The 15,718-nt window shown below is 35.7% G+C and overlaps 1 protein-coding gene across 1 annotated transcript in view; it reads right to left on the bottom strand.

Annotated features, from left to right (window-relative positions):
• Positions 1–1,340: 1,340 nt before the first annotated feature.
• The window catches only part of SGCZ (sarcoglycan, zeta), a 130,297-nt gene continuing 115,919 nt past the window's right edge, over positions 1,341–15,718 (bottom strand). Inside the window, exons 6-7 of the mRNA XM_009698639.1 lie at positions 14,008–14,131; positions 1,341–1,568 (exon numbers count right to left, since the gene is read on the bottom strand). Coding sequence (XP_009696941.1) covers positions 1,341–1,568; positions 14,008–14,131 — 352 coding nt within the window. The remainder of the gene's footprint in view (positions 1,569–14,007; positions 14,132–15,718) is intronic.

Raw genomic sequence — 15,718 nt, forward strand, 5'->3', positions numbered from 1 at the left:
TCTTGTTAATCAATGTTGCGATAACTTTACTAGCAGCATACCAAAGCAGTTTTTATAAGATTTCAATTACCAACCAAGGCAAACAACTATGAACATTGATAGAAGAAAGAAATCCCATATCAAACTTGTCAAAAAAGGAAGTCAGTAGTGAGATCTGAGTGCAAATGGGGGTGCATAATTTAAACACAGACCTGATAAACTCAATGTAATATCAATGTACTTTTTAATATTGAATGTCATTTAATATGTGTTTTTATATATATCATTATTACTTTGAAAACCTTAGCATCAGATGGCAAACAAAAGAGAATAATAAATGTGAATGTCGTACCAGTTGTTAGTGCATTGCTTCTCAGCATTACACAGTACTAACATTTGTACTGTGTTCAAATGGCAGCAGTTTGACATAGCTAGAAAACGGACAAGATGTACCTTTGAAGATTTTCTCGTTTTTCCATTTGCCAATTATAAATACCTTGTGAAGAGCAATACACTGATCAACAAACATATCATCAGTATTTCCCTCTTTATCATGTTCTTCTTTCCCAGAAACTGTATGTTCTACTTAAAGAAATTGCTTCACATGCAGTAGCCACAAAAATACTATATAAGGCCATTCAGATCTGACAAATAGAAGCAGATGTCTTTTTAACCTTGAAAAGTGATATTGCTGAGCACTTCCAAAATTTACCTAGTGTACAAAACCCTAGACTTAGTAGACAAAGAGTAACAACACATTTTTAAAGAAACGAAACTCAGGGAGGGATTCTGTCTCTTTTTGTGTTAAAAACCATTTACTGAATTTAATTGTTTAGTAAAGCGAGCATCACACAATGCTTCAAAATTTTAAAATTCAGGGATAAAAGTTTACATCCAAAAAGATGAATGGAAAATTGTGCTTTCAGACAGTAAAGTTATTTATCATACAGGGGGAACCAATTCATCTCACCATCAGATTCTGGGCAAATTTGTTTATGTACTGTGTATATATATATATGTGCAGTTCATATCCAGGTCCTGCAAAAATCTAAAACTATGTGCTTCACTTCATGTAGCAAAGGCACCTGTGTTATTCTCCCTTTTGGACAAAAGGTGATATTATGTTCCAGGTTTCCTGATGAAGAATACTTTGATTTCTGAATATCTCACTCCCATCTCTATGTTGAGTGGCAACGTAAACCACAAGAGAAGGCAGCGATGTATTCCTGCTTACACTGGAAGAAGTTGCTCTGCAGGCCGTTTGAAGCGTTGAACTTGTCACAAGGGAAACCGAGCAGAACTGTGAAGCAGAGGGATAGTAACAAAAGGCTATTCTGGTGTGAGGATAAATTGGAGTCCTTCTAGCTCCACAAGCAGATGTTGCTACTGGTTTGACATGTGGAGCCTGCTCCTGCTGGGGACAGATAAAGTTTACCATTGGGACAGACGCAGAGCTCATAGATAGTCTGGCGAGGAGCTGAAGAGCTGGGTGAGGAGGAAGAGGAGGACGTGGAGGAGGAGGAAGAGGAGGAGGAAAAGGAACCCACTGGTAGATTTCCCAGGCGAATCGTATCTGCATTTAAAAATATCTACAAGAGGGGGAAAAAAAAAGGATTAAGTAAATTTCTTTCAGCATTATGACACAATTTAAAGAAGTGTTTTGAGGCAGTCATGAGTTTTTTAGAAATATAAAAAATAATTTAGAAATATTTTATTAGAAGTACTAGAAAGATTATTAGAAATATTAGAAATAATTACTTTTAGAAATAAAAAGCTGTCAACATTTCTTGTTTTTCAACTCTGTGCAGTTGTATACCCATTGATACTCGTTACTACAGTATATGCAAATACTTCATCCAACATGTTTATTTAGATGCAAGCAGTGTCATACAGATTTTGTATGACAATATTCTTGAATAGGTTGAATTTTTACTTGTACATTTTATGATTAAAATTTATTCATTCACGGCAGTAGCATACCCTTGCTCTGGAATAATTTGTATTTTAATAAGTATGAAGTGATATTAAAGCACATTCCCCAGTGTCTCCCTGTAAGCAGCTGGAAATATATGCTGAACTGTGCTAAACTGTAGGGGCTTAACAATAGCTACATCCAGAGAATAATTAAATAAGGGTACAGAGTCATACACACAAACTAAAGAGCTTACTTGACCTAAATTAAGAGGAGAAAAGATTTCAGGTTAAAGTCTTATTAAGAAGGTCATCAAGCTATTCCCATTTGTTTCTGAACACTGAATATGATTTAAAAATAATGTTGTTTTTTTTAATCTCCTTCTGTTGGAAATAACATGAGTCAGTATGAAACTGCAGACACTGGTAATGTTCATGAATCTGTATCAAGTTCTGCAATATTTACACTTATGTTACATTTTCAGGGTGTTGAATAAACAATGACATGAAATTAGGTAACTAAAGCAGGAAAATCCCAAGTCTTCCACTGGCACAAACAGAAGAGTCTCCAGCTGCTTAGAATTTATTTTTTATTTATGGAAAGAGTAAATGAGAGTCAAAGTAAGATCAGTCATTACCTCAGATGCAGACTAGGAACTTCCAGAAGACAGGTATCGAATGGCTTTAAGCCCTGCAGATAACAGTACGAAGCTTAGGAAAAGGTGAGTTCCTTATATACTTGCTAGTGTTTTTTATACGGTATCGAAACTCAGCAAAGCCAACTTGACACTATTATATCACAATGTTGGCAGTACATGCAAAGAACTTGGGGAGATATGGCACGTATTGCTTTTTTCTACAGGAGACAAGTATTGTTTTATGATAAAATCAGCAGTATATGGCAGAAAAGCAGCCCAGGAGCACTACTAAGCCCTGGCTGGAAAGAAGTGAAAGAGAGCAGACTGGGAAAAAATTGCGAGTTCTCCAGCTCCCAGAGTAAGATACTGTCATCGGTGGGAATTTGCACTAAAAGGGACAGAAAGGGAGAATCTCAGACACACAGGTGACAACTGCAAGGCACAATACCTGTTTTAATTCACATCCTGACTGAGAGGGGAATTAATTACAAAATTAAAATGCAGAGAATTATTATCTTTGTTCTGTAATTTAAATGACAAAGGAATGACGTATTTGGAGTCAACCCCCCTGAAACAATTTAGATGGAAGAAATATGGATGGTGCTGGGAACAATTTAATAATGTTCTGCTAGAACTACAACTGAAAAAAAAGATTACGCATGTAAAAACATTCAGTTTAGCTAGGAGTAAATGTGAAAGTAACTATAGCAAGCATAATAAGATAACAAAATAACAGATGGGGAAAAAAGGAATTTGATAGCAAACTAGAAGCTAGGAATTGGTAAAATGCAGGAAGGAAACAAAGGACATAATCATCAGTCCGTGGAATGACTAGTAATAAAAAGTACTCTTTCACTTCTCATATCAAGAATAAAAGAAATGTTAACAAGTCCACTAGTAATGTAGCAATGGTGGAGTTATCAATAGTATTGCATAAAAATCCAGTAGCATTTAACAGTGTAAGCTCTATGTAAGCATAAGTGCCTCTTTTATACTGAATAGTGCTCAGTATAGTTTTGTATTTGGAGAAAGGTCAAGTATTGATGTTAGAACATGACTGTGATAAAATACTTTCAATTTCAACAGTAACTCAACAGGATATTAAACAGGAGCCAGTAATGACATATACTTTTAATCAGCAGCTCTTGATAACTGTTAACAGATAGATCTCAAAAAAACCCTGAGTAGCCTTTTGGACTTTTAATACTGATTTTCAGTAAGCTCTGATATACTTCGAATATCAAAGAAGATAAGAAAAAGACTATTTCTAGGCTTTTGTTTAAAAAAATGGAAGCAGCAGATATTACAATATTATATATGTGCTAATAAGAGGCACTTCAGTGCCTTACATACGTGTAAGAAAATCCAACAATTGTGGTGCTGCATTTCCACACACCCCCCCTTTTTTTTCTGGACATCACTATGATTTTAGAAACCCATGCCTTAGCATTTGTGTAATGAGTTGGGCAGTTAAACGCCCCTCGATCATACCAGAATCTCTCTCATGGTTAAGGATGGAAAAATACTGAGTGTACCGACAACTTCTGTTGCCTGGCCAAGCATGGAAGCTCGAGAAAACAGGCCTTGGAAACCTGAGAAAAACAGGCCTCAGTACATCCCTTATCTGAATCATAGTTCAAGCAAAACACAGTGTCATTGCTACTGAGAATTTTTTTTAGAATTCCAGCAATTACCAACTCGAATTCTGGCCAGAATTGAAATTTACTAATGACTGAAGTCAATTATCTTGTGACTCTACAAACAGCCGTCCTAAGCAAGGCCCTTTGAGCTCTCCTGGACTGCAGTGGGCTGTGACCAGTGTCTCCCTCGGAGTGGGAAGTCTCCCAGAGCTCACAAAACCCTCAAGTTTGGGAAGTTTGGAGGATCGTTGCTGAAGGCAGACAACAAAGCCTGGGCTGAAGAACCCTCGCCCATTGAGAAATGCTAAGGCATTTGAAATGGGTATTTCACTGAACTCGAGGGAAATTTTTTCTAATAGGTATACCTATGTTTACACATTTATGTCTTTATACATTTATTGCTTTATATATTTATCCCTTTATACATTTACCTCTATACATTGCTCTCTCTCTTTGTGTTCATGTGCATGCACATGTGAATTGGTTCAAAAACCCTATAACAATTTAAGTAACTGTTAGGATCACAGTAAAACCTATTAATTTACATTGTAGATGTTAAATTAGTCAATGATTAAGTGCTGTTAGATGAAAAGTACTGCTAAATCCTACTGCTAAATCCCCCATTCCTGGTATCTACACCTATTAGACATAAACTGTTGACCGTCTGGGACTAGGCGTAGATCCAGCCGCACCTAGACTCCTCTCTGAGAAGGAGTTTAGAAAGCAAGGGGGGCTACTCTGACACTCATGGCTCTACGGGAGAGTCTCCCTTACCCTTTCCCCTTTTACCTCCAGTCTCTGTGTAAACCACTCTAGCTCAATTTTAACTTGATTTTTCCTCTGTACACCCCTTTCATGTAGTAGGCAATAGAGCGAACCTTGCCATCGAACTTTGTTAAGTCACCTTTCCATTAATTCATATTAAAACTGTTTCTGCTAATACCTTTCACAGTAATTCTTTGTACGACCTTAAAACTACTCATTCACAACAGCAATACAAGATTAGCTATTTGTACTTTTGACAGATCACGTGACTAGCCATTTTATCAGTTTAGCTGCAATGGCAATGGGGAAGGATCATGAGAAATCTGTAAATCAAAATTAAATGGGATCTAAAAGACATATCTTGATTCAAGAATTAACTCAGAAAAAATCAGAGATCAGGCTAGATTAAAATCTCTTCTTTATTATCTTTTTTTCTAGGAGCTCAATATTTTTATGTGTTTGTTTACATCAGGACATACACGCATCTGTAGCCCCTCATTTCAGATGTTCTGTAGTATACTGCTCTAAGACTTCAGTGGACCTTACTCCGGTGTGCATTACAACACAATATAACGCAGTTATTTTGTTCATTAAATTAAATGATCTTTTTAAGCATAGCTGTGCATGCTTTTCCACTGGTGCTTACAAATTTCACACTGTGGTGTAGATCAATCTAGGTTTTTCTGGTGCTGTAATCTTGAGTGGTAGCTATCAGGTCATGTCCCGGCATGCAATCCCAGAACATCTGGTGAGCAATGTGGATACCCGGGTAAGGTGTCTGAGAAAAACTGAAGCGGCTTCTTGTCAGGATGTATCTGCCGCGATGAGTGTTAACAAGCTCTGTGCCTTTGCAGAAAGCTAGGAAGGCTGTACAATTTAAACAGGCTCCTATAGCTAATCCCTGGGGAAGCCTGACATGAAGACGATTAAAAAAGATGGCTTAAAGCCAGCACTAAAATCTGTTGGTTATAAATCTGTCAAGGTTACAAATAAAACACTAAGTTTACAGATGCAACATTGATATCTAGTAGTTAAGCAGAGGTCCAAATATATCATCATAGTAGCCTAATATGTAAGGAATTTCAGAGTAACATAGTCCGTGTTTGAGGATATACCCTCTCCCCTCCTATCATCTGCTAAATCTGAAATTTGTGGCCAAAAAGTCCTCGAACATCAGTAAACTTAAACTACTTACCGTTTTATGCCTGATGTTATGAGGTTTTGAAAGAGAAAGGAAGAAGTGGAAAGACAAAAAAAAAACTGAACTGTATTATGTTCCCAAGGAAAACTGTTGCTAGATGACAGTAGTTAATGGAAGTGTCTGTATACATGGTTTTACACATCTTTTGTGCTGTGAAAGGTACGAGATAAGCCATTTAATACTTCATATGTATCAAGGCCATGCAAGCCAGTCATGCTCTTTCTGAGTCTCACCCCTCAGCAGATAAATAGGCAAGAATAAAAACAAAACTTTTATCCATTCTTGAAACATTGTAGGAGACTGACTGAGATACTACAAAATGGAAAAGGCAGTAGCTACTCAGAGCAATGCTATTTCACAGAGAGCACAGCACTGAGCAGCATCATTCCCTCTAAATACTTAAGCTTTAGAAATCCTAGATCACTGTTTTGTCTTGTGCATCTTAGTGCTGAGAAAAATGTATTATATTTAAAAGCAGACCTAATTTCTAAGTAATTAAAGTAGCAAACTGAATCAGCCTGTAGGGCATGTGATAGGAATGGAAAAACTGTACTCTTTTTACATACATTTTTTGCTAACGAAGATCTGCAAGTCATCTGCTCATCAAACTGTGACGTTAATCTGAACGGTGAGAGGGGAAAGGAGAGGAAGGCAAGCCAGAAAATGTAGTTTATTTTCAAACCAAAGAACTAAAGTGAAGGAGAGAATTTTCAGTGGGCAAGATATAGACATGAGGTAAAAAAATAAAATATTCCTACAAGCAATTTCATTCAGAGATATGAACCTGCCATGTATAAAAGTTCTCCACTGGGTCCTTGACTAAGTCCTCTCAAGAGAGGAGATGATAGGCTAAGCTGATAAAGCCAAATGAAAGAGTTAGGGTTTATAAACATTGAAGAGTTTTCTGTATTACTGTACAGTTTGATTAGAGCAGTAATTCTACGGAGCTGCAAAGGCATATTTCAGAGCTTATGTGGATAAGAAATGGCAGGAAACTGCAGGAAATGTGGAAGAAAAGAAGGGAAGTTGAAGGGCTGGTGTTCATCAACCAGCATGAGGAGACACTGTAATGACATCTCACTAAATGAAACTTTTGGATTCCCTTAGGGTTTTTAAATTAATCTGAATTATAACATTGCAAGATTTTGTCTAGTCTTCTTGCCCTTCTGCATATCCTATCAGAAGCATACGTACAAAGAGGATTATATAGATTGGGTCACTAGACTCAACTATACAACTTTCATATGCTGGTATGTTTTAACATTCAAGGTGAAGATGAACTATAGGACAAATTGCAGTACTTTAGTTCATGTGGGCCATTTGCTCTAACATTTATTTGTGGTTTTGACATTTATTTTAAAATCATTCACCTAAACTAGCTTTCATTAAACCTGAAAGACAATTCTGAGAAAAAGAAAAAAAAAATCATAATGGAAAACTAAAATACTGACTTGACAGCATATATACTGTAAAATCTAAACATATGCTGGCCCAATATCTGAAACCATATCTGTCATAATGATTAATAGTATTGAGGAATTGTTGAACAGTGAAATCAATGTGATGACTGGGATGAAACTGAACACAGCAAATATTCAGGGAAGGCCAAAAGATCTACTACAACCTGTGTATGGAAAATGCATTCTCTACAGGAGTAGGATCAATTGACAACAAGACAAATGAGACCTTTAGGCCAAAGTACAATCTGGCGTGGTGAATATTCTCTTTCTAAAGATTATACCTGATACACCTAGACAGAGCCACTCTGGCAAGTTTCTTCTTTTGTTAACATTGCTCCCATTCCCACCTCCATGTTAAGCCTGGAACTACTGACAGCTGAAAGTGATTTGAAAACTAACAGGTATATATATATGTTAAACATAACATTGTACATTAGTGAAGTGTACAGTACCTGCTTGAATGGAAGAACTTGTTTTGACTCTTCAATACCAAAATGGTGTTTATGAGAGTCGTGTTTGATTTTAAGTACACGTTTTTGTAAATTCATGTTAAATAAACACAAGCATATATTGTAACTTCTGAGTTATAACCTCAGTACAATTGATATGGGTGGCTACTGAAGCAAAAACTTTCTGGTGTATTTATGCTTTCTATTAAGGAACTCATTGTCAGGGATGATCAAATGGAGTTGCTGTGAATGTTGACCAGAAGTTTAGAAGCTCCAGTGTTCATAGAATCATAGAATCATTATGGGTGGAAGAGACCTCAAAGATCATCAAGTCCAACCATATACCCAATGCCACCATGCCCGCTAAACCATGTCTCAAAGCGCCACATCTAAACGTTTTTTGAACACCTCCAGGGATGGTGACTCCACCACCTCCCTGGGGAGCCTGTTCCAATGCTTAACGACTCTAACAGTGAAGAAGTTCTTTCTAATGTCCAGCCTGAACCTCCCCTGGTGCAACTTGAGACCGCTTCATCTTGTTCTATCACTAGTTACCAGGCAGATGAGACCAACCCCCACCTCGCTACAAGCTCCTTTCACGTAGTTGCAGAGTGTGATCAGGTCTCCCCTCAGCCTCCTCTTCTCCAGGCTGAACAACCCCAGCTCCCTCAGCCGCTCCTCACATGACTTGTTCTCCAGAATGGAATGCCAATGGTAGTATTGTAGACAAGAATTCCCAGAATCAAATTCTACCTAACTTTAGAAATCTTTGCAAATTCATTCAATTAGGGGACTGATGTGGCTTCTTTGTGATTTATGTACCCAACCCAGAAAGGGAAATGTATTTGTAATATTTGTGCTTAGACTACCAAGTTCAAAAACTTATTCATTAAATACCATTTAAATCAGAACTAGACTAAAATGTGATATTAATGGAAAAATATTTTATTTATATAATATAGTATGACAATATAATTGTCACTTCTTTTTATCTTTCTAATAAAATGGCTTATGGTGTTCGTCTTCAAAATTTGCCCATGAACAAACAGTTCAAAGATGGGCGATGTCAATTAAAACACTTTGCTTTTGTAGTTTGGGAACATTGTATTTTGGTTGTAGACCTCTACATAAAAGTGTTTTTTACTATAAATTAACTTACATATTAATAACTGGTTTAAATTGAAAATTAAAGGTTTTACTTAAAAAATAACATGGCATTTTAACGTTTAAAATATCTGTCAAAATATCTTAATAGATTTCTTGAAATCAATAATTAAAAAAAATACAGAAAAATTTGCTTTCATTTCCACTAATCTCTTTCCTCCCAGACAACAGTGATCAGTCAACTGGTTAATACCATGAAAAAGGGCTGTGAAAATAAAATGCAGCAGACAGACATTTGTTACACATTTTTTGGTGAATAAACAGTGGATCTTTGAGCTCTACAGCCTGCCATTGCTTATTTTTATTGAACTCACTTCATCCATATCAAACATTTAAATTTTTTTTCAAACATTTAATCTCAGACAAACATAACTTGGCTGAATTGAACTAATCTAGGAAATGCTGTTGTGCCTTTGATCAGCCATTCCTCTGTAGTCATGGCAAGCAGTTTGCAGAACAAGGTAATTCCATTTCAGTGTATTTAGATAATTAAAAAAAAAAAAAAATCATTTTTTTTCTGTTTCAGAACATAAAAACCATTCACAAAAACCCCACTAAAACCAAAGCTTTAAAATGGTACTATTGGTTGGGCTTACAAGTGAAGATTACTCCAGTTTTATTAAGTATTAATCTCTGTGTTAAATATATCTCTTGGATTTAGAGAGAGGACTGGACAGGATTATAGATCAAATGTTAGTGCTATATGCACTTGTTAGTCTCTAAAAAATAATCTTGGGTGTATGCTTCATAAACTGTGTTGTGCTAAAATGGTAAATATAAACTTGGCCTCTTGTCTGCTACACTGATTTTGAGTAAACTTTGTCTGTTAAAGAGTACTGCTCATTTTTAATGTGACAGCTATAAGCCTCACCAAGGGGTCAGCTTCGTTATGCCAGAAACAACCAAATATAGTCTACAAACAATGCTATGAAGGAGTGTAATTTGACAAGGAAATACAAGGGCATAAAGCAGTAAATAGGAAAAAGGTCACAGACAGGGTGACTAATATGAATATGTTTGTAAAAATGAGAAGCATCTGTGCATCTTTCTCCTTTGATTTACTTGGTCTTTGATAGTCAATGGGATGCAGTGAAAGTGCACAGCCTAGTTTACATAGAAGCTGCTTGCAAAAACACATAGCAGCTGCACAATACTCAGAAGAGCCGAGGCTGGTTAGCACCCTTCTCCTTCAAAGGGTGATGTATTGTCAAAATCATTAAAATTAGTTGTTAGATCAATAAGCGGACATCAAATAATCCTTTAAGCTTGTTTTCATTATATGACCATGTGGTTTAGGTTCAATTCTAACATATTTTTATGCCTAGCAAAAGCTAGTATCTAAAGAATTCAAAATTGATCTCTACTTTTGCATTGCATTTACATGTGAAAGAAGCAGTAGTCAACTAGCAGTCACTGTGCTGAATTTCCAGAAGAAATGTTCTTTTTCTTCTTATGTGAACCAATAGATTCGGCTAGAGCCTGGAGCCTCACATTTCATTTGTAAGTGATTGCTGCTTTAAACCATTAGTTATGGTTTATTTATAGAGTAATACATAGTTCACAATTAAATGCCAAGCTATAATTGAATCAAAGGATTCTGCTGATGCCTCGACCCACAAGGGCGCAGCTCAAGAGCTTTATAAAGGGCAGCAGAATCTGAGTCTAAATTACAGCCCCCAGTATTCAGCCTGGGATCACGCATTATAATGCGTAATAGGGCTAAAAGGATTATTATAATACTGCAGTAAATAAAAAGAAAATGTATCAAACAGCAGAATTCAGAATGCTTCCAGAGGCTTTCAGTTTATGATGTGGGAGGCCAGAGATTATACTGCATGACAAATAAGGCTAGAGGAAAAGTATTTCACAAACATATTTCTGTTCTTAAAAAATATTCTGAAGTTGTTCTTAAATAAAAGGAAAATATATGTTTCATAGATTAATCCACAGTAAATTCATAATGTTCTGCTACATGGCTATAACTGGTTATTTCCAGATGCCACATAGCTATTTTCTGGCATAATAGGACAATAATTATGCTATAGAAGGAAAATAATAATTCATATATCTTTGATGATTTTTTGAATAAGCTCACAAACATCAAAAAGTTAAATTTAGTTAACCAGTGTAATAATAATTCTAAAACGTTGTATTTTTTTCTAGTACAAAAAATGTCTTATCACAGAAATGGTTCACAGATCCAATTCACAAAGGCAAAATTATTTTATTCATGAAAGAAACCTGACTTTAGGCTAAAATGAAGATTATTTTTGACATAGATACTTCATTTTGGTTTAGAATATGTTTTCTTAAAAATTAGTATAAACCCTTTACACTTCCTTCCATACTGTCTGCTAACCTGTGGTGTATCTGTTGGGCTGTAAGCAAGGACACCAATCAATATTTTTTTATGTAGATATTTTATCCATCAGATGTTTTCCCTGGTTCCTCACACCAGGCTGTAATTCATCCAGTAATTCCCTAATGTGGCCACGGTAATATTGCCCAACTGGTGATGTTGTGGAAGCTCATCATACGCCTTCCAAAGTGTTTCTGCGTTTTCCTCTGACCCTCTTTGTTGTAAGAGATAAAATAGCAGATTATAAAGGCATTGGTCAGACCTCAGGATGGAATTTCTGTGGATTTAGGGTACAGTTCTTTACAGATCTTACTGGAATTGCAACTATTCAAGAGATAATTAGACACTTTGAACTTTGTCAGATGTATGTTTACAGAACACCTCCTTGGGAAAGAGAGGGGAAAGGTTGGTAGCTTGTTTTCTGACAACTATCAATCTAAAATCTATGTGGGAAATCACAGATGTGCAAAGTCTTACTTACCACATAGAAAAACAATGATTTTTAATATAAAGGTCAGTAAAGCCTGCTTCACATTGGCATTTTTTTCCTATAAAGCATTTAATACTGAATTGAATCCAAATTCTGAATAATACATAATATACTCATTATAACTTTTCTTGGGTTTGCATTGTTGAAGTCCAACTGGGACATTATTTCCAAAACTGCCTTTTCAATAAGTTGTAGTAAATACTTAAGAAAAATTAGAAGTCATGCAATAAATGCCTGATGAATTCACAGATTAAATATTTGTACAAAGCACCAGAGATGCACAATACTAAACCAAGACCTTACAGATACAACCATTGCTTCAGGGATCATGGGGGACTGAGGAAAGGTAACAGTCTTTCTGTTGGTTTTTTGTGGTTTTTTTTTTTTTCTTTCATTTTCATTTGAGTATCACTTTTTCCCTCTGGTAATATCATGAAGGGAAAGAACAAAGAAATACATTCTAGGGGAAAAATTTATGTTAATAAATGTAGGAAACATTTACTTTCCTACAAAAATAAATCCCTACCTGAGGTACCTGAGGTCAGGTAGGGATTTATGGAGAGGAAGCAGGAAAGGTTACAGGAAGCTGTAGTCCCACAATAAATATACCCAAAAAAAGGACGAGGGAGGACAATACTTATTATTAAAAGAGGATTAGATTATCTTTACTGCTGTCTCAGCAGTTTTCAGAAAATTGTAATGAAGACTTCATATTTAGAGGGCTGGTAAGTAAAGATGAGAGACTGTGGGAAGAGCTGGCTTTTGGAGAAACTCAGAAATAAGATGGGGTATGTGGTATACAGATATTTGAGGCTCTGAATTAAGAAAATATTGTGCTTTAATTATGCAGGACAGATGCTTGCATCAGTAGAAAAATGTTATCAAAGTAGGCCTTTGATGCAGCATACTGGCCAAAAAATCTTCCTGCCTGCATTGTAATGCAAAGAGTGTGCATTGCAGGGGTTATCTGTCACAGATGTGAATGCTGGTTTTGTTTGTTGTTGCTTATTTTGATAGTTTGCAAAGTATCTTGGAACATTTGGTAGAAAATACAAACACAAAATGCAAAAAATTTCTAAAGAGCTCGATTCCCAATTAGATATTTGCGTTAAACAACTGGTTTTCCAAGCATGCTGTAACCTGGCAAGTCCCACTGAGAACAAATTGAAAATCTATCCATTTCTCCAAAGAGCCTAACAGAAATCTGAGAGCCTTTGATACCCTTGCACAAGTTTTTTTTAATGTTATAGCATTTTAAGGATTGAAGATGAAAAGACTCTCATGCCAGTAATCTTTAATGCATTTCTGCAAAACTTGCGTTGCCAACCAAACTAGTGACTCAATTTAAAATTGTTTTCATGAGTTCACACGGATCTACACATGAAGAATCTATACCAAAATCTTTTTATGTCAAGCTGATCACTGAAACAAGACACTGATGAAACAGAACAGAGAACATACCATTGAAGTACTCTGTCTCTCTTACAGAGATAGTAACAGTTCAAGGAAATAAACCACAGGTACAGCAAATTCGTTAAACCTCTTCATCATGGTTTAATGAAGTATTAATCCAAATTAATCCAAACTTCTCTCTCTCAGTTTTTCAGATTCATCCAAAGTAATTTTTTACCACTATCACTTAGCTCTATCTGTCCCACGGATATGCTGAATGACTGGGTAGCTTTTTCCTTGACTTAGATTAAAAATAATTCTTATCTATATTAATTTAATTAACATTTTTTTTTCAGCGTGAATGAAACTTAGTGATTCAAATATTTGCAAAAAGCAAATAAGTATTAATAATTGAGCAAGCTAAACCAAAATTACTTTAACACAGGCAAATGCAGAACACTTCTTGTGATGTTTACCTTGCTGCTGAATAAACTACCCTCACATTGTTTGTATTACGCTGGGCAGAGCTGTAGAATATTTCTGTACTGGCTGAACTTACCTCCCCTTCTGTGGACTGTAAGTGCAGTTCTTTCCTACAGGTAGCCTTTAAGTCTCCTGCAGCTGCATTGACTTGCACTCCCCTGGGTGCTTCCATTACCAAAGATCTAGTAGGAGATTCAAGTCTGAAAGACAAAAACAATCACTGAGAAAAAAATGCACTGAATCAAACCACCAAAAACCACCCAGCCCACAAACCCACAATGTGTGTAGGTATAAATATATTTAGAAAGATAAAGAAGTAAAAATGTGATTGATTCACTACTCTTTATGACCCAGAGAAAGAAAAACATTATGTGTTTAAATCTATTCCTATTTAAGACAGCATTTAAGCATATACTGATATAAGCTTGTCTACTTAGTGATGTTTTCTGGCATTAGTACCTAATTTAGTTGACTGCACTAATACTGAAATATAGGTACTTAAGAATCCACATGTCTCCATGAGTGCTTCTGTAATGACATGTTAATAACTAAAGTCTGCTTAGTGACCGATGACAAATGTTCAACTAAATAAAAACAGAACACTTAAAAAGTTTTAAATAATGATGTAAAACTGATTAGAATGACTTTGCCTTCACAAGCTCATTCATATTTCAGGTAGGTGTGGCAGCATTATGTATGAAGAAGAGAAGAAAAGAAAATCTGCTCTGCCTCTATTATTGTGGTTTTTTTGCATGCTGCTTCTGTTCTGCAAAATACTCATCATGCTTTTTAACCCTGTTATAATAGGGTTAAGATGCCTATCACTGGGTCTTGGTATCTTTCCTCAAAGTGACTATGGTTGTTCTACTCTCAGTCTTTCCATTTCTCTATACCCTATACTCAAGATCCTCCATCAACCTTAATGCACAACTATGATACTGTCTTAGCTATGTTATCTCACAGTATTGTACAGGTTTCCCTTGAAAGAGAAGTACTAATGCAAGGATTTCATAGAAGTCATGTTCACACACTGAATAGGAAAGATGATTGGATAAAACTGTATTGAACTAGGAAACAAAAATTTGGATTCAGGTTGTGTTCAGCTGTAGACTTATTGCATAGCCCCATTAAGAGGGAGACAAATCTTTTAATCTAGTATCCCAATAATATAACGACAGAACACAGTTCCACTTCAGCTGAACAAAGGCTTTTTGTAAGATGAAATATATTAACGATAGAAATGTCTAGAATGAGTAGCTTGAAGAAAACATTGTATTTCCATCTTCACAAATTGTATTTTGAGTGTTAGGTCACATCCATCCAAAAATATAATGAGGTACTAGATGTATAAAGGAAAGAATAGTTTGACAAAGAATTTGCTACAGAAAAGCCAAATGAAAGATCTGTCAAGCAATGGAACAAGAGAATTTCAGTGTATTTCAACTATTGAATTTTTTAAGTGTACAGAATAGTGATGGATTATCATTTTGAAACCAAAATGCACATTTGCATGCAAAGTAAGTCACTGAGATGATGTCTGTGAAATATTTCTGTTTGTTACATGTCACTGACACTGAATAGGGAAAGGAAAAAAAGGAAAGCAATTATTTGGAAACACAAAATGAAACTATTAAAAGCAGGTGTTGAGATAGAGGAAAACACTATTTGTAGCTACCTATATTAAAAAAAGCATACATGGCATACATATACACAGGAGTAGCAGAAAAATCTATACTTCTGTCAGTGCTAAGCCATTTTCTTTCATTTTTTTTTTGACACTCTGTAGG

The sequence above is a fragment of the Cariama cristata genome, unplaced genomic scaffold (genome assembly GCF_000690535.1).
Source record: "Cariama cristata isolate BGI_N322 unplaced genomic scaffold, ASM69053v1 scaffold5084, whole genome shotgun sequence".
Taxonomy (NCBI): domain Eukaryota; kingdom Metazoa; phylum Chordata; class Aves; order Cariamiformes; family Cariamidae; genus Cariama; species Cariama cristata.